Source organism: Folsomia candida, unplaced genomic scaffold, assembly GCF_002217175.1.
Source record: "Folsomia candida strain VU population unplaced genomic scaffold, ASM221717v1 Fcan01_Sc050, whole genome shotgun sequence".
Classification (NCBI taxonomy): domain Eukaryota; kingdom Metazoa; phylum Arthropoda; class Collembola; order Entomobryomorpha; family Isotomidae; genus Folsomia; species Folsomia candida.
Genome location: NW_019091242.1, coordinates 98,963 through 125,163, shown reverse-complemented (window position 1 = coordinate 125,163; position 26,201 = coordinate 98,963). Strand labels below are relative to the sequence as shown.

At 38.4% G+C, this 26,201-nt stretch overlaps 5 protein-coding genes across 5 annotated transcripts; 3 read left to right on the top strand and 2 right to left on the bottom strand.

The window, feature by feature from the left end:
- Positions 1-279: 279 nt before the first annotated feature.
- On the bottom strand, positions 280-4,291 carry LOC110862178 (zinc finger MYND domain-containing protein 10). Its single transcript, XM_022111356.2, has 5 exons — positions 4,162-4,291; positions 3,288-3,514; positions 2,356-2,876; positions 1,290-1,598; positions 280-641 (listed from the first exon to the last, which is right to left on the bottom strand). Exons 1-5 carry the CDS (start codon positions 4,289-4,291, stop codon positions 395-397), a joined length of 1,434 nt encoding a protein of 477 aa, XP_021967048.1. The 3' UTR covers positions 280-394.
- Positions 4,292-7,358: 3,067 nt separating this feature from the next.
- On the top strand, positions 7,359-9,046 carry LOC110862220. The gene is made up of 3 exons (XM_022111404.2): positions 7,359-7,522; positions 8,058-8,300; positions 8,712-9,046. Exons 1-3 carry the CDS (start codon positions 7,447-7,449, stop codon positions 8,978-8,980), a joined length of 588 nt encoding a protein of 195 aa, XP_021967096.2. The 5' UTR covers positions 7,359-7,446; the 3' UTR covers positions 8,981-9,046.
- A 769-nt stretch (positions 9,047-9,815) lies between these two features.
- Positions 9,816-10,438, bottom strand: LOC118433389. The gene is made up of 2 exons (XM_035845302.1): positions 10,057-10,438; positions 9,816-9,974 (listed from the first exon to the last, which is right to left on the bottom strand). Exons 1-2 carry the CDS (start codon positions 10,429-10,431, stop codon positions 9,855-9,857), a joined length of 495 nt encoding a protein of 164 aa, XP_035701195.1. The 5' UTR covers positions 10,432-10,438; the 3' UTR covers positions 9,816-9,854.
- A 7,344-nt stretch (positions 10,439-17,782) lies between these two features.
- LOC118433397 lies at positions 17,783-19,599 on the top strand. The gene is made up of 7 exons (XM_035845309.1): positions 17,783-17,986; positions 18,060-18,239; positions 18,322-18,522; positions 18,623-18,799; positions 18,874-19,073; positions 19,153-19,312; positions 19,394-19,599. Exons 1-7 carry the CDS (start codon positions 17,803-17,805, stop codon positions 19,519-19,521), a joined length of 1,230 nt encoding a protein of 409 aa, XP_035701202.1. The 5' UTR covers positions 17,783-17,802; the 3' UTR covers positions 19,522-19,599.
- An 871-nt stretch (positions 19,600-20,470) lies between these two features.
- LOC110862173 (propionyl-CoA carboxylase beta chain, mitochondrial) lies at positions 20,471-25,000 on the top strand. The gene is made up of 8 exons (XM_022111349.2): positions 20,471-20,727; positions 20,910-20,967; positions 21,044-21,099; positions 21,175-21,300; positions 21,794-22,179; positions 22,787-23,061; positions 23,486-23,694; positions 24,586-25,000. The coding sequence occupies exons 1-8, from the start codon at positions 20,575-20,577 to the stop codon at positions 24,904-24,906; spliced, it is 1,584 nt and encodes a 527-aa protein (XP_021967041.1). The 5' UTR covers positions 20,471-20,574; the 3' UTR covers positions 24,907-25,000.
- The last annotated feature ends 1,201 nt before the right edge of the window (positions 25,001-26,201 follow it).

Genomic DNA, 26,201 nt, shown 5'->3' with positions numbered 1-26,201 from the left:
TTTATAATTGGGTACAAAAATTTATAAAGAATTTCCGCACATAATTTGCTGAATGTATGGTTAAATTATTCAAATAAATTGGAACGTCGCATTTATAATTCTGTGATAACCAAATAAGTTAGTTAATTATCATAACTAATTAATAAGTACTTAATAAGTAAGCATGCAATTAATTAAGTTGTTTATTTCGGGATAATTAAAGTTAATTATTAATCTGTTCAATAAAAAAATGCTAATTTTTAATTAGGCTTATAGTTACGCTATTTATTAAGTGACACTCAAAGATAATTATATAATTAGCATAATTAATAAATAATTAAGCATGCAAGTAATTAAGCTATTTATTGTTTGATAACCATGCAAAGTTAGTTAATTGCTCAATAAAATAGTTTCTCTAACACGATTTCGGAACACAATTGTCCCGATGTCCCGCCGCCCAGTGCGCGATTTGGCAGTCTTTTCCGCAATATGAGACCTCTTTACAGCGAGAGCACCGTTTCGTCCCTTCCTTCGCGCAGTTCGGCGCGGCGCACCGTTTCGGGATGGGCAGCGCGCCGGAGAAGGAGTCCAAATCATAGGCGGACGCGAGGCGCTGAGCCTTCTGGAGCATGACCTCTTTACTTCCGGTGACCAATTCTTGTCTGAAATAATTAAAGGATATTTTAGGTCAGGAAATGGGATGGGTTTTCATATTTTCAAATTTTTAAGGGATAAAATGTGAAGGATTTTCATAATTTCAAATTTTGAAGGGATGAAATGGGAGCGATTTTCATAATTTCAAATTTTTAAGGGACGAAATGTGAAGGATTTTCATAATTTCAAGGTTTTAAGGGTTTGAATGTGATCGATTTTCAGATTTTCGGAATTTTAGAGGATAAAATGTGATAGATTTTCATACTTTTTTAATTTTTAAGGGATAAAATGTGAACGATTTTCCGATTTTCAAATTTTGAAGGGTTTGAATGTGATCGATTTTCAGATTTTAAAATTTTGAAGAGATAAAATGTGATCGATATTCATAATTTCAAATTTTGAAGAGATAAAATCAGCTCAATTTTCGAATTTTTAAAAGGTCAAATCAGCTCGATTTGCATAATTTAAAAGTTATAAAGAAAAAATAGGACATTTTTCATATAATATACACATTTTCAGATTTTTAACTTTAATCGATGTTCATTTTTCATATTTTTAAATTTGTAAAGGATAAAATGGAATTATTGAATTTTCAAATTTTTAAGCACTAAAATCAAACCAACTAGATTTTAATTTTCTTTAAAATTTTTACTTACTTGAAATGCCTCAAAATTTTGGCCTCATCCTTCTCGAACTTTTCCTCCAGGGCGGCCCTAATCGGAGGGACGAGTTCCAGCAAAAGGGGGCTTTTTCCCGGTCCAAATGGTCCCTGGGTGACGGCCAATTGGTTCAAAAAGACGGAAAATTCGCCCAAAATGGGGATTTGGTCCAACGTAACGTCATTCAGGTAGGGACGCAACTTGAGCAAATTGTTCTTCCGAGCATCGTACAGTTCGTAGGAGGACAGGATCTTGTTGTTCTTCAAGAGAAGGTACAAACTCAGCCAGGCTTGGGCTTCAGTGTTGCTGAAAAAAATTACAAAAATTTTATTCAAAAATTTTGAAAATGTTAAAAATGTTAATGTAGAACAGAAGAATGACTCATTGCCACTTTTTTAAAGAAATATTCACTCCCGATATTATTTTGTTTAAAAAACAACAACCAAAATCAGGATTTATTTCAAAATAAAATTAACGTAGGACTCGACTCATCGGTAAAATGGTCAAAATCAGCACTTTTTTTAGGGCATTTCTCCCCTCTCGGAATTTATTGTAAAATTCTGGACGACAAATTTGCAGCCTGTGCGTTGATTAATGGAATGGCGCTGAGTTTTTTGACCCAGTTTCGACGAGATCCAATTTTTCTGAAGGCTTCTTAAACTTTAGATCTCCTCCTTCAAAAAGGGTCAAAATCTGGATGATTTAAACGCCGATTTTGAAATTTTGCTAATTAGTATATCCTATTTTTAAAAAAAGATTAAATCGAAGTTTATTATCTCGGAGTGGCTGATTTTTAAAAAGTTTAGCGTGCTAAAATTTATCATATCAAATGCATAATTTTGTAAAATAATAAATTTGTCGTTCAGAATTTTAAAATAAATTCCCAGAGCGAAGAAATGATCAAAAATACACTGATTTTGACAAAGAGCCATCCGGTCTCATGTTAAATACATTTTTCAACAATTTTTGCTCTGCATTTCTGCACACAAAAATGTGCAAAAAAATTGTGCAAATTTCTATCTCCTCAATTTTCATGCTGCTAAACCCACATATTGTTTTTTACCTTATCATCCCCCTCACACTGGGATCCACTTCTTTCCACTGGGACGAAGTCGGCTCCAAATCCTCCACCCGGCCCGTCTTCCAGTACTCTCGGCGCCACGGTTTCGCCACGATGAGTTCGGTGAGCAGCATGGGAGTGTCGGTGGAGATGACGAGGCGCGAGGTCAACCCGTGACCCAGATTGTCCACGTTTTCGATCAGATATCGCAGGCAGGCCAGCGCCTTGAGGGCAGCGCCGAGCAGGAGGGAGTCCGACTGGGCGCGGAGGTCAAGGTCGGGGTCGGGGTCAAGGTCGGGGTCGGGGTCAAGGTCAATCTTCTTTTTCGTGACCTTTTCGTCGTCTTCGTCGTCAAAATTTGTGGCCCCGGCGAGGAATCGGGTCAGAGTTCGGAGACAATAGTCGGCCAGGTCGAGACAAGCGTCGCCCAACGTTTCGACGGCGGAGGAGTGGAACAAAACCGTTTCGAGGAGGTTGAGAAGGGTCGATTCGTGGTAGAGGATGGGGTAGATGGCGAATCCACCCTGGAGGAGAGGTCAAGCAAAGGTCAAGCATAGGGCGTTAAAAATTGGAAAATTTTGAACAACGGGGGCCCGATTTTGGACGATTTTTCGTTTTTCGATTTTTAAAACTTGGTTTTAGCCAATTTTTATGAAACCGGGGTTCGATTTTTCCGATTTTGTTAAATTTTAAATCAAGGATGGATTTGAATATGGATATTTTTACGGAACTTGGTTTAACCCGAGTTTTCAAATCACTGAATTTTTAAGATTGTATAAAAAATATTTTGGAAAATTTTGGCATTAATTCTTCCATGAAATAGAAGAAATGATAAGGCGTACATACATAGTTGAAAAAATCGGTCGGTTTTCAAATATACCCGGTTTTTCAAAACATTTAAAACCGAGGTTTTCTAGGTCAAAAGGTCAACGTACGTGTCCCTTCCCATCATCCTTTTGTTCCTTGAGGGCCTTAAGTACTTCCGGAAAGACGCGTTCTCTCCACAATTCCACCAAAACCAGGTCGTGGACGAGGTGCGGGATCTTCTCCAACGTGACCAGAAAATCCTTCACCGTTTCCTCCCGCCCTGACAGCGCCTGAATTACGGACTGGATCGCGAGCTGTTTTACCCGCTCGTGCTTATCCAACCAGCCAAGGCAGCCTAAAGATAAGAAAAATATATGGCATGATAACAACTTATCTGACCCCCCAGTGTTTCGTTTCTTGTGGGATTGCCGCATTTCTTGCACTGCAGAGCAATCCACGCAAGAAATGTGAGGTGCAAGAAACTGGGAGAAAGTGCAAGAAATATGCGCCATCCCGCCACGCGCCGTATGAACTGTGCGCTGCGGATGCATTTCTTGCAGATAAAAATATTTCGCTGCGTGAAATCACTTTCTTCCCGTTGTTTCTTGTAAGCAGTGGCCGCGGAAGCGTGGATGGGAACAGAGGGACAATGTCCCCACGGTTATTCGATGTCCCCATCATCTCCCCATCATATGTAAACCCCTCCCTCCCCTATCCTACAATGGCAATGTCCCCACATGTCCCCACACCATCTGCGGCCACTGTACATGCTCCGAATAGGGTCAAAATTGCAGTGGCCGCGGAAGCGTGGAGACAGAAGAGGAGCAATGTCCCCACGGTTATTCGATGTCCCCATCATCTGCCCGTCTTATGTATATAAACCCATCCCTCCCCCATCCTCCAATACTAATGTCCCCACATGTCCCCACAGCTTCCGCGGCCACTGCTTGTAAGTGATTACTTGCATCCGAAAGACTGCAGTTTTGCATGTAAAATATTTACCTAGCTCCAGAACCTTCGAGCTTTCCACGGCCCCCGCGTACGATTCTATCTCAAACGGGGAGAGCAGGTCGGGCCTTGCGGAGGAAGAAGGGTCAGAATCCCCACCACCCCCAAGTTTTGAAATGTCCATGTTTCCCTTCTTCCAAAAAGTTTAAAAAGGCTCCGACTTTTTCAAAGAGTAATGATCCCGAAAATATTAAATCGATTGGCAGCGTATGGACGTCGTATCGATCAAGCTTTTCGGGTTTTCTTCTTTATTATTTTTCTCGACAAGTTTCCCTACAAAATTCAACCTTTTTTTCCGGAATAATTCCATTTTATCGTTTTTGGAAATCCTCCACGGTTACATAATTAAATAAGAAATAGTTAATTATTGCACTACTTCGGGAGCACAATAGTACACGATTTTTTAAAATTGCCAACCCCCACAATTTTCAATTTTGTTCTCCTTCACCAGTTTCCACCTTGTCTCAAACCGGAGAGGAAATGTCAAGCAAGATGAAAATGTCGCCAAGACTGTTCCTCCTCGTCGCTGTCGTCGTGATGATTTTTGACCGCGTCCCCTCTGCGGAAGGTGCATTCCCAAAAACTTGAAAATAAATATGTAAACAGTGCTTCGTTTCTGCATACCTGTTCAAGAATTTAGTTTTCATTCAAAAGTCACTCATAACAATTTCTGACTGAAGATTTTCATTCACATTCAGTCATTTTCTTTCAAATTCATTTCATTTCACTTCATCGGACTTTATTTCTTTCTTCGCCCCTTGTATTAAGCATAGGGTGAAAATTGAAATGAGTGAGAAATTATTTCATTCACAGTCATTCATCTGAAATGACGGAATCTTTCAGTTAGTTTTATTCAAATCACAGGAAATTCATTTTCATTCACTATCAAAATCAGCCAAATGAATGAAAGTGAACAGGTATGGGGGAAACTGCTCGACGTATTTATCGCGCCTTGCATTTCTTTCAGGTCGAAATATTTGTATCTGCAAAACCCCACTTTCTTGCCCCCGAAACACTGCTTATTCATAATTTGCAACTTTATTTTCGCTCACTCTTTCCTTCCTTCCACAACAGGGCTGCAATGCCACAAGTGCCAAACTAAAGGTCGACTATTTCCAAAAAAATCGCGTTCGACTTCTGCTAAGCAGCAGATTGGGAAGGAGGACCAAGGTCTACCTGACTTGGACGAATTAGCGGACCGACTCTCCAAATCCATGAAATGCGAAAACTTGACCAAATCGACGAAAAAAGACCGCACCAACGTGGACATATGTCCATCACACTGGCGAAGTAAGCGTTTTACTACAGACAATGGAGGTCTCCCAGCGTATGCTTTCAGATTTTGAGTAAATTAGTGTTAGTCAATCGCAAATTTAATTGGTATGAAATCTGCGAAAGACGCGATCTCCCAATGGGCACGTTTGGCCGAGATATTTGCATAAAAAGAGGAGAAAACGTGCAGTAAATTTGGAAAGTGTACAATTTGTCGACTTTTAGGGCGCGTTTTCTCCTCTCCGGATACAAATATTTCTGCCAACCCTGCGCAATATTAGCAAATCGTGTCGTTTGCAAATTTCATCAGTATTTCGGCTTAATAACGGGAAGGAGCTGGTTTCTTGTAAGTATTTTTACCTGCAAGAAATGCAGGTCAAAATGCGCAAGAAACCACTTTCGGCCGCTATACTTCATACGGTGCGTGGCGAGATGGCGCATACTTTTTGCACTTCGCATTTATTGATTTGCAGTGCGAGAAATGTTCAGTAAAGGAAACATTGAATTTCAAAAAAGCGGGGTAAAGTTGACAAATTTTACAATTTATTCCACATTTTTCCTCTTGGGATGCAAATATCTCTGCCGCACGTGTCCATTGGGAGATCGCGTCCTTCGCAAATTTCATACTAATTAAATTTGTCATCGATTGACAATAATTTGCTCAAAATCGGATCGCACGCTGGGAGACCTTCATGCTTAATATTAATCATACCTGTTCACTTTCATTCATGTGACTGATAATGATAGAAGAATGATGGTGAATGAAAATGAATTTCCTATGATTTGAGTGAAAAAGATTGAAAGATTCCGTCATTTCAGATGAGTGACTGTGAATGAATGGATTTCTCACTCGTTTCATTTTTCACCCTATGCTTAATAAATGGACGAAGTAGGAAATGAAGTCGGATGAAGTGAAATGAAATGAAATGAGTTTGAAAGAAAATGACTGAAGGTGAATGAAAATCTTCAGTCAGAAATAGGGATGACTGAATTTTGAATGAAAACTAAATTATTGAACAGGTATGATATTAATTTTTGTATATACCTATAGTCTCTGGTTTTCTTTTCTAGACCCATGGTGCGCCACGCACGACACGTATGGCAGATTTTGTACCACCTACGACATCTACGCGACCAGATTTGTGCACATTAAAGTGTGTCGTGACGACACTCCCATCGACATTGACAAGGTGGCGACCACGGGGACGATCTGCGGGTGCAACGACAAGGACTTTTGCAACGATCAACACATGGCGGCGGACAGCATGTCGACAAATTGGCGAATAGTCGTCGCCCTGCTCGGCGTCACCTGGCTCGTCCAACGCTACTAATTTGGCAGCAGCGGTGGTGGGGGCTTCTGAATTATGGCGTCAGTTATCCCAACTTATCTACGTGATGTCGTTATCTAAAGAAAATTCTTCAAAATTGTTTCAAGAGGCAGGAAATTTATTATTTTTTGCAAAATCATACACAAAATTTATATCGTATGCAAATTTAGTTAGATATGTAAATACCGAGCAAAATAATGCCAAATAAATTGTAATGTCTAATTTATAAGTAAATAAAGATATGTAGGGCTTTAGATTTTTAGGTGGAAATGCATTTTATTTATAACGGTTCATTAATCAATTGTAGTCTTCACCACGATATAAAATGTCCACAAAATTTCAAGCTCATCGGTCCAGCCTATCGTGTCCAGAGACCGGCGGTCAGACATGACGGTTGCATAAGCCCGAATCTCAACATTGTTGCTAATTTAAGGCCAAGTAATCCGACCCCTCAATCGCTACTCGGGAATCTTAATTTTTCCAATTTTGGGTGAAGTTTCCCAGGGAAACTTTCCCTGGAAATGAAACGTTCGCCAAATTCGGGGGAAAAAATTTCTCTCAACTTGACACCCTCGATGGACCTATTTTCTGCCCGAGTCTCGTACTTATTTTCTGCTCAAAGGTTATTGGCCATCTTCCAAGCCACCATTTTGTCCGCGGAAGGGAAGGGTCAAGCAAGATGAAAATCTCGGCAAATCTATTCCTCCTGGTTGTCACCGTCGTGATGATTTTGGACCGCGTCCCTCCCGCGGAAGGTGCGTTCCCCCAAAAAAACTTTACTGTTTCGCTTAGTTTGCTACATTTCTTGCACTGCGAAGCAAGCCATGTAGGAAATGCAAGGTGCAAGAAACTGGGAGAAAGCGAAAGAAATGTGCTCCATTTACAATCTAGCCACGCGCTGGATAAAGTATTTCAGCGAAGGGGCGTCGTTTCCTGCTGCGCCTTGCATTTCTTGCAGGTCAAAATACCTGGAAAAAACAATTTCTTGCAGTTATTTCTTGCAACTGATGAAGTACTTGCACCCGAAACACGGGGTCAGCTTTCACCAAATATTTCGTTTCTTTCTGGTGGTTTTCTACATTTCTTGCACTGCGAAGCAAGAAATATGCGCCATCCAGTCACGCGCCGAATGAAGTTTTTACAGCGGCGGGGCGTTCTTTCGCATTTCATTTCTTGCCGGCCAAAAATATCCGCAAAAAAACACTTTTTTTGCATCCTAAGCTGTTATTTCTTGCACCAGAAACACTGCTTGTTCAAAATTTTCCCTTTATTTTCACTCTTTCGACGCAGGGTTGAAATGCTACATCTGTCGCGGAGATCCGGTCAATGACGGGTCAACTTGGCGGGAAGGGGAGACCGGAAAACCGGCCGGGAGACAGGGACCGATTGGAACACAGCAGATCGGGAAGATCTACGGTGATAGCTTCGAAGATCTCCAGAAACAGCTCGCCAACGCCACGAGTTGTCAAGATATGGCCAAATCGACGGAGAAAAAACACCCCCACGTGGATGATTGTCCGCCCAACTTCAAAAGTAAACTTTTTTGTCCTTCTCCTCAGAACGGAGGTCTCCCAGCGTATGCCCTCCGATTTTGAGCAAATTAGTGTGAATCAATTACAAATTTAATCAGGATGAAATTTGCGAAAGACGCGATCTCCCAAGGGGCACGTTTGGCCGAGATTTTTGCATCCGAAGACGAGAAAAGTTGACAAATTTTACACTTTGCAAATTTACTGCGCATTTTCTCCTCTTGGGATGCAAATATCTCAGCCAAACGTGCCCATTGGGAGATCGCGTCTTTCGCAAATTTCATCCTAATCAAATTTATGATTGATTCACACTAATTTGCACAAAATCGGATCGCATACGCTGCCAGACCTGCTACATTGTGCGCATCAATTTCTCTGTAATCTGTTCTCATCCTGGTTCCCATTTTGTATGTAGACCCATTTTGTGCCACGCATAAAAAGCTGGGGCGATACTGCACCACGGCCGGTGAGACTGGAGATGATCCCGTTCATCTGAATGAATGTCCGGCAAACGGGACGATATGCCGGTGCAATACGGCGGACTTTTGCAACGATCAATTCATGGCGGAAAATCCCAAACCGAACGGAGCGAATGACATAATGCACAACCATTCGACCACATTTCGGGTCATCGTCACCCTTCTCGGCGTTGTCTACTTTGCCGCCAGTGGTGGAGTTTTCTGAATCCCAGTGGAAAATTTCGTGTCTGGAATTGTTTTAAGAGGAAGGAAATTTATGATTTTTTGCAAAATACACAAAATTTACATATTATTGTATGGAAATTTTTTAATTGGATAAATATCCAGGAGCAAAATTATTCCCAACAAGTTATTGATTCTTAAAGTGCGGTACAATTATTGCCTTAACAAAAAATGTATGTATGCACAACAATCTTTTAATGGTTATCTTGCGGATGCTTATCTTGCAAGACCGAGCATGTTGTATGGTTCATGTCGATTCGACCAAGTTTCGCCTCGTCGTCGCCACCCTTATCGGCGTCACGTGCTTTGGCGCCAGCGGTGGAGTTTTCTGAATTATCAGGAAAATTTCGTATCTGGAATTGTTTTAAGAGGAAGGAAATTTACGATTTTTGCAAAATTTACATATTATTGTATGGGTACCTGGTTTCGATGGTCCCCTGGGCCACGCCCCCTTGATTTTAATTATAATTCCTGGGCCACTGGTAAAATTCGCAATTTTGGGGAACTTTGGCATGCATAGTAACTTGTAACTTGGGGAAATAATTTTAAATATCAAAAAAAATATTTATTCTCTGCTCTTCTCATATACATTGAAAAATTTTCCATTGTGGCGTGACATTTTAACCACCCTGTATATGAATATATGTGCAACGAACAGGTTACATTGTAATGACGAATGGAGAATTTAACGAAGGTGACAATATTGAAAAAGATTACAGAGAGGAAGGAATGCATATAACTATGAATTTTAAACTGGCACTCAACACTTACACATGAAATGCACAACATTATTATAAAAAATTATAAAACTGGTAACTTTAACACTCCACACAGAATTTAAATAAAAATGCACATTATTATTCATCGTCGTCCTCCTCCCCCGCAATGTCCACGGCAGCGTCGAGGAAGGAATAGGCTCGATGGTTCCTCCGGGTACTTGGTGGTTGGTGGCGATCATATCCGCAATACTTCAACACCTGTTAATTAATTAACAAAAATGCATTTTAAACGGAATAATTACTGTGACCATGCAATTAATTTAATAGTATTAAAACTTACACTACAAACATGCGAACAACATCCCAATGTCCTGGATCCCGTTTTACATGTGCAGTAGTAGGAGTCGATCGCTTTGTGTCCATGTTCTCCGATATCAACCTGAATCCAAACCTGATAGGTCGCTCGTCGATTGAATCGGCTTTGTAGCTTTACACGAAATAGGGACGAGTTTTCTTTGTGAATGAAAAGACGATATTCACCTTCTTCTTGGAGATGCTGATTTGTATAGCTGTCAGCCATTCGGATCTGGAAGGTCCCAAGTGTTATCTTCTTAAGATCATCAATAGACAAAATTGGAAAGTTCGCCAAATCAGCTTCAGTTGGTGCAGTCCAAATAATTTGTTTTCTGAGCAGGCCGTTGTCCTTGATCAGCATCTCTAACGTGTTGGCTCGATCCATGTCACCAATTACTTCATTGATTATGTAGTCTTCATTTTCTGGGGACTTTCTAAACCTAGTCCCGTATTTGTTGTGGATGGCACAAGCAATTCGAAAAAACAAATGAAGCATCTCCGTTCACTTTTTGACACGGTTGGGATATCAATTTTGGCATGATTGCTGAGTAGGGATATCTGCAGTATAATTAGTCAAAATCATTACTGATCTTTAATAATCGAGCTTAAGTAAAATAGTGTACTACAAACCGATTGGGTAGATGAAAAGCTGATGGACAGGGAGGTCTGACTATTGACTGTTAAACTGGAGTCCAAAGAGGATTGAGAGGTCGACGCCACGCTGCTTGGCTCCTGCGATTCCTCAATCGTGCTGCAGGTATCGGCTACGCATAAATCAGAGACGGTTGGAACAGCTAATCGTGAAGATTTGGATAGTGCAGTTCGATAATCCTGAAAACCGTTCCTTTAGTAATCAAAGCGCAGTCTTGCGTGGCAGGATTTGCAAATTAGGGTCGGTGGGGGTAAAACTTTTCCCAGTGTGACCAAGCTTCATCGTCACGATGTCCCACAGCAATTTCTCGTTGGGACCAACTCCCCCAATCGCTCTGCTCCATTGGTTCGAAGAAATCCGTCTCTCACAACAGCTACATTTTCCATGTCCACTGCGGTGCACTTCATGGGCCTAAAATTAAAAAATAAGTAGATACTTATATAAATAATTATAAAATCTAGTGCTTCTCACAGTGACATCAATGTGTGGACTTCGACGTCTACGTGTAATGGTGGCGCTCTTGACATGGGAAAGGTCCACTCGCCTTTTTCTCCCATTTAAAGTTCGCAGTCTTCGATTTTTCCCCATTAGTCCAGACTCGTGAAGGCCGTGCCACGGTGGACGTTCTAAAAACATAAACATTATGATCACGACTGGCGAATATAATTTGCATCGCGTTTACCTCTTGTTAAGTTGACAGTGACCAACTCCGCGACAGTGCTGGTAAACAAGTTTTCCGGTGGTCGTTGTTGCTGGTTTACGCTGCGCGGTGGCGTCGACACGGGCGAAAGGCTCTCCGACAAGAATTTGTTGAGAAGAGAGTGGAGTTGATAAGCTGGGACTCAAGAATGACGAAATCTTGTCGCAACGGAATTTGCGAATGTCCAAGCAGATGTAAATATATATGTAAACATTGGTTGAAAACCATCCGCTTTGGTTTGTTATTTTGTTTTTTGGTCATTTAATCACTGATGACAACAAAAATATGCCTTATTTTAAGAATTTGTGCACCGATTTTTACACAAACCCAAAGTTACCCAACTCCAGTCGACTTTGTGGCAAATCGGTGACAGGGATCATCTTTATTTTTTCATACCAAATACTCGGATAGTTGATTTATGCAGCTAAATTAACTTCATCGAAATGAGATCATGCAAACGCTTGTTTTTTTAAAGTGATCATTTAACCCCCAATTTCGACCCAAAAATGGGCGAAATCGTGCTCATGCGAATGCCAATTGGAAAAATATGGTGGTAGGGATCAGGCTATTTTTTTCGTGATCTCAACATGGATAGTTGTACTATGCAATGGTGCAAAAATTGGGGTTCTAGCGGTTTGCAAACGCTTGCAATCGCTTGGCCAAAATGACCATGAAAATAGGTACCCTTCTTTAATTGGATAAATATTTACAAAATTATTCCCAATAAATTATTGATAGCGTCTCATTCGGTACAATTATTGGCTTAACAAAAAATGTATCTATGCACAATAATCTTTTAATGGTAGGAGGGATGCTTATCTTGGACGCTTATCTGGGAAGACCGAGCACGTTGTATGGTTCATGTCGATTCGATCAATTTTCGCCTCGGCGTCGTCACCCTGTTCGGCGTCACGTGCTTCGTCTACTTTGGCGTCAGCGGTGGCGGAGACTTCTGAATCAAGGCGTCAATTATCCCAACTTATCTACGTGATGACGTATTATCTGCGAAAAATTCATATCAGGAACTGTTTAGGGAGGCAGGAAATTTATAATTTTCGCAAATTTTTAAATTGTGTGCAAATTTAACTGGATAAATATAATAGAGGAAAATTATTTCCTATAAACTAATTGTACGTATAGCGTCCCATTCATAAATTAAGTTGGAACTGGTGGATTTTAGATTTTTTTGGGGAAGTGTATAATAATACTTCTAATTAATTAATTAATTAATTAATAGTCATCTTCATAATCACAATATATGTAAATTCAGTCTTGCTACTTAATTAATCATCCACTGTCGAAACTCGTACATAATTTGATAAGCTCATATCGATCCCAGTTTTCCATCCAACTTTGTGACTTTGCTTTTTCGCCTCCGAATTTATCATCGGCACAACCATCGAGGTCACATCGTCCCCCTCAAAATTGACCCCTCATGATCACCATTGGAAGAGCCGGGCTAAAACAGTCATTCCTAATTTAACCTTATAAAAACTAATTAATTTTGACCTGGATACCATTTAAAAACGGAATTAAAAATGGTTTCTATTGCATTTGGGGGCGGATTTACTGGGGGGCAGAATACCATTGAGACCGACTTGTGGGGCGGTGATAAAATCAGTTGGGGACTGAATTAATGCAAACCGATTTTGAATATTCTACTGATGCAGTTATGATTTATTAGAGACCTGGAACTGATTCGACAACAAAAATTAGAACATAATACATTTTTAACATGAAATTGCAACTGAACCAAATGAACACACGATATTAATTTTGATAAAAAGATCGGATTTGATTTTGATAGTACTACAAAAATAAACTAAACGAATAAATCGTCATCATTCATGTCATCAATTTGATGACACTGATTTTGGGATGCATTTTATATTTTAAACAAGTTATTAGCTATAATTTTGTCCTTCAGTGTTCTGTGACTTGTTCCGATCGGTGGTGACACTATTGCGAATATATTAGCTAAAGAGAACGTTGTGATAATTTTAAAAAAATATGAACTGTATCATATTTACAACATGATACAGGTCAGAGGTCAACGCCGACCAATTTATTAGCGGCGCCAATGTTGGATAATTTTTCGGGGGCGCGGCGTGACCTCTGATGCACTTCCTCCGAGTTCCTCCCCCCACTACAACTACAACTCTAAACTCTAAAAAAATTAGTTCAGGCTTGAAGAAAAACCAACGACAAATAAGGAGGAAAGAATGGAACTGAGAAAATTTTCTCGGTCATTTAATTTTTATTTTTTCCTACACCCTATTGATGTAGCCCGGTCTCAACGGAATTCTGTAACCATACACCTTATTGGTGGAATCCGTCGCTAAGGCGAAAAATTTGGCCTACACCTTATTGGTGTAGTCCGTCGCCAAGAGATCGAAATCGCCCTCCACCTTATTGGTGGAATCCGTTTTTAAAAGGTTAATAAAAAAAAGGGTGGAAAATGTGTCACCAGATTTTCTCTCAACTGTTCACCCTCACTTCTTTCTGTATTTGGTCCTCCTTGACCCTTCTCCGCTCAAAGGTAGGCCGCCATTGCCCCCGGACCGCGACCCTGTCTCGAACTGGTAGGGAAACGTCCAACAAGATGAAAATCTCGGCAAAACTGCTCCTCCTCGGTGTCACTATCGTCGCCGTCGTGATGATTTTGGAACGCGTCCCCTCCGCTGACGGTAAGTCCCCTAAAACTTCTATATTTCTTGCAATGGAAAGCACGATTTGCGAGGTGCAAGAAACTGGGAGAAAGTGCAAGAAATAGCCACGCGCCGACATTTCTTTCGCCTCGCTTTTCTTCCAGGTCAAAATACCTGCCTGCAAGAATCTACCATCTTTCCATTATTTCTTGCCCCCAAAACACTGCTTATTCAAAATTTGCATCTTATCTTCCCACAGGGCTCAAATGTTGGAAGTGCTGGGCTGATTTTAAACGATTGTCTCCTCCCGGAGCGACTATGCAGTCTTCTCCGGACCTGACGCGGATAAAATAACTGAGGAGATGTCCAAATCCATGAAATGCAAAAATATCAACGAGGGGACGCAAAAAGTCCCCACCAACGTGATGGAATGTCCTCCCGAGTACAATGGTAACTTTGTAAACTTTTTTCAAGCTACGCTACACCGGGACGATTTATGTAAAAAAAAATCAAGCCAACAATTAGGAATCACATCTTCCTATTGAAAAAATGACCCCTTTGAAGAAAAATTTTGGGTGCAAAGTTCCCACGTCCGCGGTGATTTTCAAAGCCCCGTGGAGGATACACCTGTTCACTTTCATTCATTTGAGTGATTATGAACGAAAATGAATTTCCTGCAATCTGAGTGAAAATTATTGAAAGATTCCGTCATTTCAAATGAATGACTGTGAATGAAAGATTTTTCACTCATTTCATTTTTCACCCAATGCTTAATACATGGAGCGAAGTAAGAAATGAAGTCGGATGAAGTGAAATGAAATGAATTTGAGCTAAAATACCTGAATGTTAATGAAAATCGGAAATCGGGATGACTGACTTTTGAATGAAAACTAAATTTTTGAACAGGTGTGGTGGGGGAAAAAACGAGAGAAAAAATTTAACCTCCCCCAAACATTTTTCTTCAATAGGGGTCATTTTTTCAAGAGAAACATAACGGACGGTCCATAAATTATGTCAGGCGAGAAGACTCCAATGATATCGTGCCTATGTGACATGTTAAAGGGGGGGGTCTAGAAAATCGCGATTTTTTCGTGACATAATTTATGGATCTCCCCTAAATGTTATGTGGTTCCTAATTTTTAGCTTGATTTTTTTACACGATTCGGATGCAAAAAATCGCCCATTTAGCGTTCCGTATTTTATGAACGTGCCCTTATTTTAATTAAGAGCAAAATTATTCCCAATAAATTGTAATTTATAAATTGAAGTGGAATTAGGAGGGTTTAGATTTTTAGGCGGAAACGCATTTTATAATTAATTACACTTAACTAATTAATAATCGTCTGCACCATAAAATCATTCGTGATTTGTACTTATTTTTTTCGAAATATCAATACCCATGCAACATTCCATATCGATCTGATATCAGAACAAGATCATTCTAAGATATTGCCTGATATCAGGAATCGATTGTCATATTGATATCGGAACGACATCAGTGATCAAGTCTCCAGCACGTCATTTACATGATTTAAAAACGACATCAGTTTGCGATATCTATATGATATCGTAACGACATCAGACTATGATGTCGTTGACATATCACGAGATATGACATGAATAGGATATGGTCCAAGTTGAAACTGAACCGCAATATTCAATTAGTGCAAGTTGGAGTGTAGCGGCGTGGACATCAAGTTCTGTTAAAAAGGTAATTTTTTAAGTAGAATTTGTTTACAATAAAAATGAGAAAAAGTATAGTAGGTAAAAAGAGATTACAACAACTTGCAAAAAAAGAAACTAACGAAATATCTGTTGGTATAACTTATCAATCAAGTAGTCAGTTACACGAACCAGATCAGTTAATAAATAGTTTGTCCGAGGAGGGAATTGATAATCACGAGGAAAGTTATATTAATTCCACAAGTTCTAGTGACAATTCCATCCAATTTTCAGATTGTGATGATGAAAGTGATTATAAAAATTGTGAAAAAGTGACCTCATCCTCTACTGAAACCCTAGAAAGCATAAAATCTTGGGCCTTTGACTACTCAATTAATCACAGTCAGTTAACTGGACTTCTAAAAATCCTAGGTACCCATGATTGTTTTAAAACCTTTCCGTCAGACAGCAGAACTCTTATCAAGCCCGTGAAGTTTAACGCCCCTACAGAAACAGTTGTCCCTGGAGAATATGTGCATTTTGGATTGAAGACATATACTCAGCAGGTCACAAAGCTACACCCGACATTAAATTCAATCCCCCTTCAAATCAATATTGATGGTCTTCAAGTTTTCAAAAGCTGTTCATTATCATTTTGGCCAATACTGGGATATTTTGGTGGATTAAATTTCAATCCATTTGTGATTGGAGTTTATAGTGGAAATAAGAAACCAGAGAATGTCAACTTATACCTTCAAAAATTAGTTGCGGATGTCAATGCAGAACAAATTACAACAAAAGACAAATTTAAAATACAGTGTTTTGTTTGCGACGCGCCGGCAAAGTCGTTTGTGAAGGCAATTAAAGGGCATAATGGCTACCATGGTTGTGATAAGTGCTGCGCGGTTGGAAGGAGTATAAATCGGCGTATGAGTTTTTTCGAAATTAACAAAGAACTGAGAACTGATTTACAATTTCGCCAACAAAATGACGAAGACCATCATATTGGAACAACGGAATTGACGAAGATAGATGGATTGCACATGATTAATTCATTCCCTATCGACTACATGCACTTAGTCTGTTTAGGGGTAGTCAAAAAACTTTTGAAACTGTGGATAAAGGGTAAACCAAAGCATCAAAAATTGTCAGCTTTCCAGATATCTCAAATTTCAGCAAGATTAAAAGTATTCAAAAAATTTACTTCATCTGAATTTTCCCGTCAACCACGATCATTAGAAGAAGTTGACAAATGGAAGGCAACGGAACTGAGATACTTTTTACTTTATTGTGGCCCTGTGGTATTGAAAAATATTATAACTGACGAAAATTACAATTTATTTTTAAGTTTATCCATTGCGATTAGAATATTGTGTTCTGAAACATTACATATTTCCCTTAACAATTATGCAAAGTCATTACTAATTTACTTTGTCCAAGCCTTCAAAATCCTATATGGAGAAGAACAGGTGTCTTACAACATTCACGGTCTCATTCATTTAGCGGAAGACGTGAAAAATTTTGGTGTGTTGGACAGATTTAGCACATTCAAATTTGAAAATGAACTTGGACAGTTAAGAAAATTAGTTAGGACGCCCAATTTGCCACTGGAGCAACTGAAACAAAGATTATTGGAGAGGGAACTAAAATTGGAGGCGCGAAACATTCAAATAAACGGGCCATCCTCACAGCACAACAATGGACCACATCTAGAAGAATCTATTGGAAATTTTACTCAGTATCACGTATTAATTACACCGAATTATACAATTAACTGTAGGCTTCGCCGCGATACTTTCGTGTTAATACGTGAATGCGCAGTGCTTCGGATTCTTAACATTCTTCAAGACAATGATACCAGTGAGATTTATTTAGTTGGACATAAGTACAGTAAATTGGACTCGTTATTTTCCCAGCCGTGTTCGTCAAAAGTGCTTCAGATTTATAGAGCTGACGAAAATCATTATAAACTCTGTCAAATTCGTGCTTCCGAGGTTGTATATAAATGCCAAGTATTTCCTATCTCTGCAGGAGTTATCGCCGTCTTTCCACTAGTTCACCAGCTTTAAGATGTTCTACATTGTTGAAATGAAGGAGGACGAAAAGAAATGGGTTGCAGTGGTGCCACAATCATATTTCGACAACCAGACGTGTGCATGGCCAAATTCAAAAAATGCAGCAGTAGTCGTAAAATCCGGCCGCCCCCCAAAATCATCCTTTCCCCGATATGCCGCTAGGATTCTTCATGCATATGGTGTGATATTTTATGATTTAGTTAATTGCGTTGGTATTGTTCTTTGTTCTTAGTTATTTTGTTATTATTTCAGCCACATACGAGGAGGCCCGGAAGAAAATTGTGCAAGCCGAGTTGACTTCAGATTTATCTAGTACCGAGGCGGATGATTTACCTCACAAAAGGACTAGAAAACCGCAACGATTCACATCTCCTGGAAGCGATAATGACGTAGAGGACTCAGATGACGACAACGTTTTACACGATTTAAGAGGTCAGAAACGTAAATAAAAGTCTGTTTTATCGCTTCTCTTATCTCCTTCTTAATATTTCATTAATTTTATTTTTCTCAACAGCTTCCGCACATTCGAAAATAACCACTGAGGTCGTCAAAACTCACCTTCCGGAAATGCCTAGTCTTGCACTAGTTGGACATTGTACCGATGATAAAACATCGGATTCATTAGAAAACGCGGACGTCGTACTTGAGAATGCAGATGGTGCTATTCTAGCAAATTCGTCATCATCACAAATTGTGATGACGAATTTGGACGTGGGTAAGTAAAAAATTATACAATGCATTTATCATTTATCTTCTCCCATTTACTTTATCCTTAGTTCCTTTTGTTGTATTAAAATATTATTAATTAAAAATAGGTGAACTAAACATGGATCAGCTCAACTGCGCTTCTGGGTCAAGTAGTCAAAATCCTTCGAACGTTGTTGGAAAACTAAACGTTTTGTGCGCCGAAGGTTCTGAAATTTTACGGCAGAACATGGAGTGGACAGTAGCTGAAGCCTCACAGCCATTATTTGTGACCAATATTCCAAAAGGTAACATTTTTTGGTGGACGTAACACTTTTTATTTCCATAAACATTGTAACTTTTATGATTTTATTAAATTTAGCTGAGTGGAGCAAACTTCTTACGGACGTGGCATTAATTAAACTTAACTTGGATAATATAAATAAGAGGCTCACAAATTTTTGCAAGGAGGATTTAAAATCCAAGGAACCGCCAATAATTGAAAAACCATTTGACAATTTAGCTGAGTTTCTCGCATTTGACGAGTCACTTATGCACAATGAAGGAAGACAACTAAGACTTGTAAGATGGCTTGTTTATATATAAATATGAACTATTTTTTGAGAGAATTATTTAAATATTAATCATGTATTTTTTACAGAAGCGTCACATTTCTCGTGGAGGTAGCTCAAAAGTCCCGGAAGTCGTTGGCGACATCCTAAAGAAGCTATTTACTAACTTTTTAGCTCTTGGGATTAGCTTTAAAGGGTTAAAGCAAAATTACAATTTTTCATCAACAACGTGCTGGACTGTCATGTCAGGTACCGTATGCATAATATTATAGTATATAGTAATTGCAATCAGTATAAATATGTACTGATTGTAAATGTCTCATTCCATAGATTACATAGGTGAAGCCAAACCGGAAATTTCAGAGAAAGAATTGGCTAAAGCTGTAATTTCCTGGTTCCAGCACGCAGGTGACCGACTGAAGGCTGAGCAAACTACTAAAAAATCCAATACTAAATAATTTTTTAGCTTAAAATCATTAATGCGTGTACTGTTTGTAGAATGTTAAGTAAATAAATAAATTTTGAAGAAAATAATACCATGTCAGTGTATGTCATTTTTGTGCCAACGCATGACATCCATCAGACATCAATACGATATCTAAACAATATCAGCGGTTAGACTTAGTCTGACATCGTGGCGATGTCGGAGTGAACATCTTTATGATATCAAAAGTTGGGAAATAGCGATCCAATCTAGACATACACTGATGTAGTTCTGACGCTCACTGATGTCGTGTGGATATGTTCATATCCAAGTTTTTGTATCATTTTGATATCATATTGATATCAGTAAGTTGCATGGGTTACCATTTTTCGTGAACAAATCTTATCGTCGTCGCTTAACTAAAATAAAATCATATTAAGACAAGAGGGGGTTATGAGCCTGTAAAAATTTTGCAAATTACACGCTTTATAAAATTTTCGAAATTGAGGTGCAAAATCTGAAAACAATATTTGGAAGAGGCTTCTCCATCATCGTTTTTGCCAAAAATCATATTCCCATTTAACTCATAAAAACACAAATCAGTTCGAGATTAGAATTTTGTTGAGCATGTAATTTTTTTTTGTAAATTACATCATTATAAATTACACATTTTATATAGAATTTTCAAAACTGGTACAAACCTGTAACCAAATCTGCACACCGAATTTATAAAAAATATTTATCCCATAAAAATCTTATCGTCGTTTAACTCTTGCAAAACAAAAATAAAAATCATTATTTTGAGATAAGAGCTGATTTTGTAAAAATGATTGTAAACTCGCACCATTATAAATTACAGATTTTTCATAATTTTCGAAATTGGGTTTCAAAATATGAAAACAATGTTTCTCAACATTTTCATGAAAATTTTAGTTCGTCAAATCAGAAAACACAAGACAAGAAAATCATTTTTGAGACGAGCGAGAAGCGGGTTGAGCTGGATTTTGCTGGAGCACACACTTGATTTTTTTTCAGGAATTGTAAAAACAATTAAAATTCCTTAAGTAAATCGACGACAAATTTCAAAATGATGTCGACGACCTTTCTTTTGAAACAATGTGTGCGTCGGTATTGTCTCGGTGCGCGACAAACTTTAGCCGTTCAGGATCGAATTCGTGATAAGAGGGAGCAGGCCAACCTGGGCGGTGGGGTCAAGAGGATAGAAACTCAGCATAAAAAGGTCATTTGCTCGAGCTTATCGACAAATTTAGGCTTATCGAAGTCGAAACTACTTTCAGTCTTTTCCGTTTAAAATAATGATAAGATTAATTTATCGTAACTGTATTTATTAGACCATTTTTCAACAAAATTTATAATTTGGTCCTTATTTTTTCAAAATTGTGATTTTATTTTGTTATTCAGGGAAAACTCACTGCTCGAGAACGCGCTCATGTTCTCTGCGACCCTGGAACGTTTACAGGTACTGGTAGTGCCAATTTAATTGATAATTCAATTAAATTAATTGCAAATTGCATTAATTTTCATTTCATTTTCAGAATTCGACATGTTCATGGAACACACTTGTGCAGATTTCAACATGGAGAAAGAAAAGGTTCGAGATTCGTGTTCGTGAAATTTTCCTAGATAATTTTAGAACTGACAAAATTCCTCTCTTTTTCTATTTTAGTATCCGGGCGATTCCGTCGTGACGGGGAAAGGGCTCATCAACGGCAAGCTGACCTACATCTTTAGCCAAGATTTCACCGTTTTTGGTGGCAGTTTGAGTAGCGTGCATGCCAAAAAAGTCTGCAAGGTGGGTGGTTCTTTGACTCATCATCCTCGATAAGATAAGAGTACAAATATTTAATTTTTATTTAATAACGTGCAATGATAAGGTAACGATTTTGATGTCAAAAGTCCCGTAATTTTTAGTAGATAAATATTCCGTCCTGATAATATTGGTAGAGTGAAACTTCGCCAGTTTTTGCAATCCAAAATTATTTAATAATTTCGTGAAATTTAACTTTTTACCATTTATTTGTGTTTACCAAATCCAAAGGTCAATAATTCCTCAAATTATTTTGGACTAATATTTGCTAACAGTTAGTTTGACATGTACTTCAATTTCGCAAAAGTAATTGCATTTTCTGCGATAAAAATATTTCAAAGCTTTCCAGAATTTCAAAAAATACAACTTAGCAAACACGACATTAGTCAATGTAATTATTTTAATTTCATATTTAGATAACTTGTTAGTTAATCATCCCGAATTTTAATAAGAAATAGTAAAAATTTCTTTTTTGTAGATAATGGACCAAGCCATGCTCGTCGGTGCCCCCGTAATCGGCCTGAACGACTCTGGCGGTGCTCGAATTCAAGAAGGTGTCGAATCTTTGGCCGGATATGCCGACATTTTCCAGCGAAACGTCGAAGCTTCCGGGGTCGTTCCGCAAATCTCTTTGATCATGGGGCCCTGCGCGGGCGGAGCAGTTTACTCCCCAGCCCTCACCGATTTCACGTTCATGGTCAAAAACACATCGTACCTCTTCATCACGGGACCCGACGTGGTCAAGTCGGTCACCAACGAGGACGTCACCCAGGAACAGTTGGGCGGCTCGAAGACGCACACGACCCTGTCCGGCGTGGCGCATAAAGCGTTCGAAAATGATATCGATGCTCTACTCAATATACGGTAAAAGAATAGCAAAATTTTAATTTGATTATGCAAATTAATCAGCAATTAATTAACTAAATACATAATTAATACTAAACATAAATTCGATGACAAAATAATAGCGACATTAGTCGTTATTTAATTAACTAAGTAATTAATATGCTCTATACACAATAAGGATAGCAAAATTTGTTAATTATGCAAATTAATGAGTAATTAATTAATTACATAATTATTTATGATAACAAATTAATAGCGAAATTAGTTTTTAATTACCTGAAAAAATAATGAACATGTTCAACTCAACATACCGTCACAATTTGGTAATTATGCTAATTAATCCGTAATTAATTAGCTAAATCATTAATACTAAATATAAGACAACAAAATAATAGCGAAATTAGTCTGTAATTATTAGTAAATAAGTAGCACTCATCAGTAAGAACAGCAAAATTGGTTAATTATGCAAATTAATAAGTAATTAATTAATGAAATAATTAATGCTCAACACACCGTAGCAAAATAATAGTAGGATTAGTTCAGTAATTAACTAAATTACTAATGCTCAACATACTCAATTAGTTAATTATGTAAATTAATAATTAATCAAATTCTAAATCCTCAGAGACCTGATGTCCTTCCTCCCCTCGTCTAACCGCGAAGGCGCCCCCATCATTGAAGCCGTCGACCCTTGGGACCGCGACGTTCCCGTTCTCGATGGCGTCGTCCCACTCGAATCGACACAAGCTTACGACATGGGCGACGTCATTCTCGGTGTGGTCGATGATCGCGAATTTTTCGAAATTATGCCCGCTTACGCCAAAAATATTAAGATTGGGTTCGGCAGAATGAACGGAAGGACGGTCGGGATTGTCGGGAATCAGCCCAAAGTGGCGGCTGGTAATTAACTAACTAATTAACATAGGGCTTATCGTCAAAATTAGCACATTTTTTAAAATTTCTCCGCTCTGGGAACTTATTTTAAAATTCTGAACGACAAGTTTGCAGTCAGTGAGTTGATTAATGGAATGACGTTGAGTATTTCGGCCCAGTTTCGACGAGTTCCAATTTTTCTGGAGGCTTCTTGAACTCGAGATCTCCTCCTTCAAAAAGTGTCAAAATTTGGAGTGTATATTTTCAAAAAAAATTGGGAACGTCCACCTGCTCTACAAATTTGACGTCCAGAATTTTAAAATAAATTCCCAGAACCGAGAAATGATTAAAAATGTGCTGATTTTGATAATAAGTCATCGAGTCCTAAGTTAATTAAATAACTTATAATTAATTGGGGAATTAGATAACCAATTAATAATGTTTCTTTCAGGGTGCTTGGACATCAACGCTTCCGTCAAGGGGGCGAGATTCGTCCGTTTCTGCGATGCTTTTAACATCCCCATCATAACTTTTGTCGACGTACCGGGATTCTTGCCAGGAACGGCGCAAGAGTATGGAGGAATTATTCGACACGGTGCTAAACTTTTGTACGCCTTTGCGGAAGCGACTGTTCCAAAAATTACCATTATTACGAGAAAAGTGAGTGCATAACAATTTTAATGATAAATATACAAGTTAATACAGGATTCGCGTAATCGTAGATAAGCCTTTTAACATGTGTTTTTAGCATGCGAAATACTCTCGAGATTTTTTGTGCAAAAATCTTCCCAAAATTAAGACTATTTAGAACAAAGCTTTGTAATTCAAAAGTTATCGAAGGTTAAAGTTTGATTGAGAATCTCAATTTGAGATGGTGTAAAAAAAATTGGGATTTGGGAAATTTGACCTTTTAATGTAGGAATCGATCATCCCCAAAAGCGTCAAAATTAACATTTTAATCTATTTTGACATCCTTCCATCCTTTCATGTTGAAGTTTAAAATGATTTTTCAAACGGTTTTGAGGACTAGATTTCTTAAAAAACTACACAGTTTTATTTACACTCGACCAAGCTTTATACAAGACATTTTTTATGTACATTTTTTTGTACATTTTTAGTTATTTCTTGGCTCTATTTACGTTACCAATTAAAAAATATATATACACTCCAGATATTGACATTTTTCGGAGATTTCAAGGCAAAGAAGCCCCCAGAAAAATTGGAACTCGGCAAAACTGACTTAAACCCCTCTATTCCATTAATCAACTCACTGACTTCAAATTTGTGTCGTCCAGAATTTTAAAATAAATTCCCAGGGCTTAGAAATGATTAAAAAAGTGTTGATTTTGACGATTTTGGTAATGATCGGTCATCGAGTCCTACGTATAAGCAGACACACAGACTTAACGTTATTTCTGAAAAAATCCAAATTTTCTGATTGATTTTTGCCCCAAACATCTTCACGGACGGGCATACTATTTCGCAAACCGATAACACATGGCTTATCTACGATTATACGAATCCACCTTAACGTACTTATATTTTTTTCAGGCCTACGGTGGTGCTTACGACGTCATGTCATCCAAACATTTACGCGGCGATGTCAACTACGCCTGGCCAACTGCCGAAGTTGCCGTGATGGGTGCTAAAGGAGCCGTCTCGATTCTCTACAGGGGCCAAACCGATGTCAAAAAATACGAGGACGAATACGTCGACAAATTTGGGAACCCATTCCCCGCCGCGATTCGCGGCTATGTGGACGACATCATCGAGCCGAGAGCCACACGAAGGCGAATTTGTCAAGATTTGGATGCTCTAGCCAACAAAAAATTGACAAATCCGTGGAAAAAACATGGAAATATTCCACTCTAAAATATTAGGATAGAAGAAATTCATGACAAATTTTATTTTGGTTAGGAAATATTCCGTAGGAAAAACTGAATCTAAACAAATTTAGTCTATTTTACGCCCAGAGTTTATTTTATGATATTTAGAAAATAAATCAGATAATAACGAAAAATTCTTATCCGTATATTTTGTGGCGTAATTTGTGCGCATTTTATTCTTTCTTGTGTAATTTGGCTCTTCAAAATTTCATAAAATTTGAAAGCAACCAAACTTAATTGGTATTCACACAAAATTTTCCCAACTAGTACTACAAGAATTCATTCAGATTACATAAAATGTTGTTCTTTATATTACAAAAAAAGTCCGGTGTGACGCTCGTGCCAAGATAAGTACACCCAGATAATCACGACCGTGATCGTAGGGTGATGGGTTCCGAGCATAAGTAGACGTCGAGCTTACTGCCACCATTCCAAAGGCGAATACAAGGATTTGCGGACGTAAGCCACCCGCCATAAGCCACCCACCAAAAGCCACTCCGCATAGGAAAAAGCCACTCACCAAAAGCCACCTTCCATGAGCCACCGTAGGAAATAAGCCACTTCTAGAAAATGCTACTCTTATAATCATCATCTTTATTAATAAACGGGTTGGACTACGCTTAGTCCTTGTGTTTACCACACAAGCTGGAAATTTAATATTTAAATTCTGAGGGACTCGATAGAGTAACCTACGCAAATTTATGAAAGCTGTTGTACGCAGCTAAAATTTGGTATGACCTGAGACCTCGGAGCACCTAAATTGACGTAGATTTTCAAATATTTTCAACCTCAGCTATAACTTGGGATCCGAGTGTACAGTTTGAGAAATCTGGTATAAGTCACACCGATCATGAACAATCATCAGTTATTGATTTCTCGTTATTAAAATTATCCCCGTCCGTAAAAATTTGATAAGTCTATCAAATTTTATCAAATACCAATATATTACAACTTTAATACCGAGCTATTATTACTCCACGGTATTATCAGCTTACCATTAATACCACCTTAGTTGAGTCATATATGAATACCGCTTGGTATAATTTTAATACTGGATTTCTAAGATTGGTGTAGGGTATACATAAGTTGAAGATATTCAAGGAGAATAACCTCAGCAGAATTCAATATCAATTTAAAATTTTAAAGGTACCGAAAAGGATCGGAACGCTTATAACCCATTGCCAAAACCTTCTCACATTCCTAAAATTTGTAATGTTAAATAGCTGATTTTATATTTAACAATCTCAATAAGTCTCGATTTTTTTTAAATCCACGTTTTCT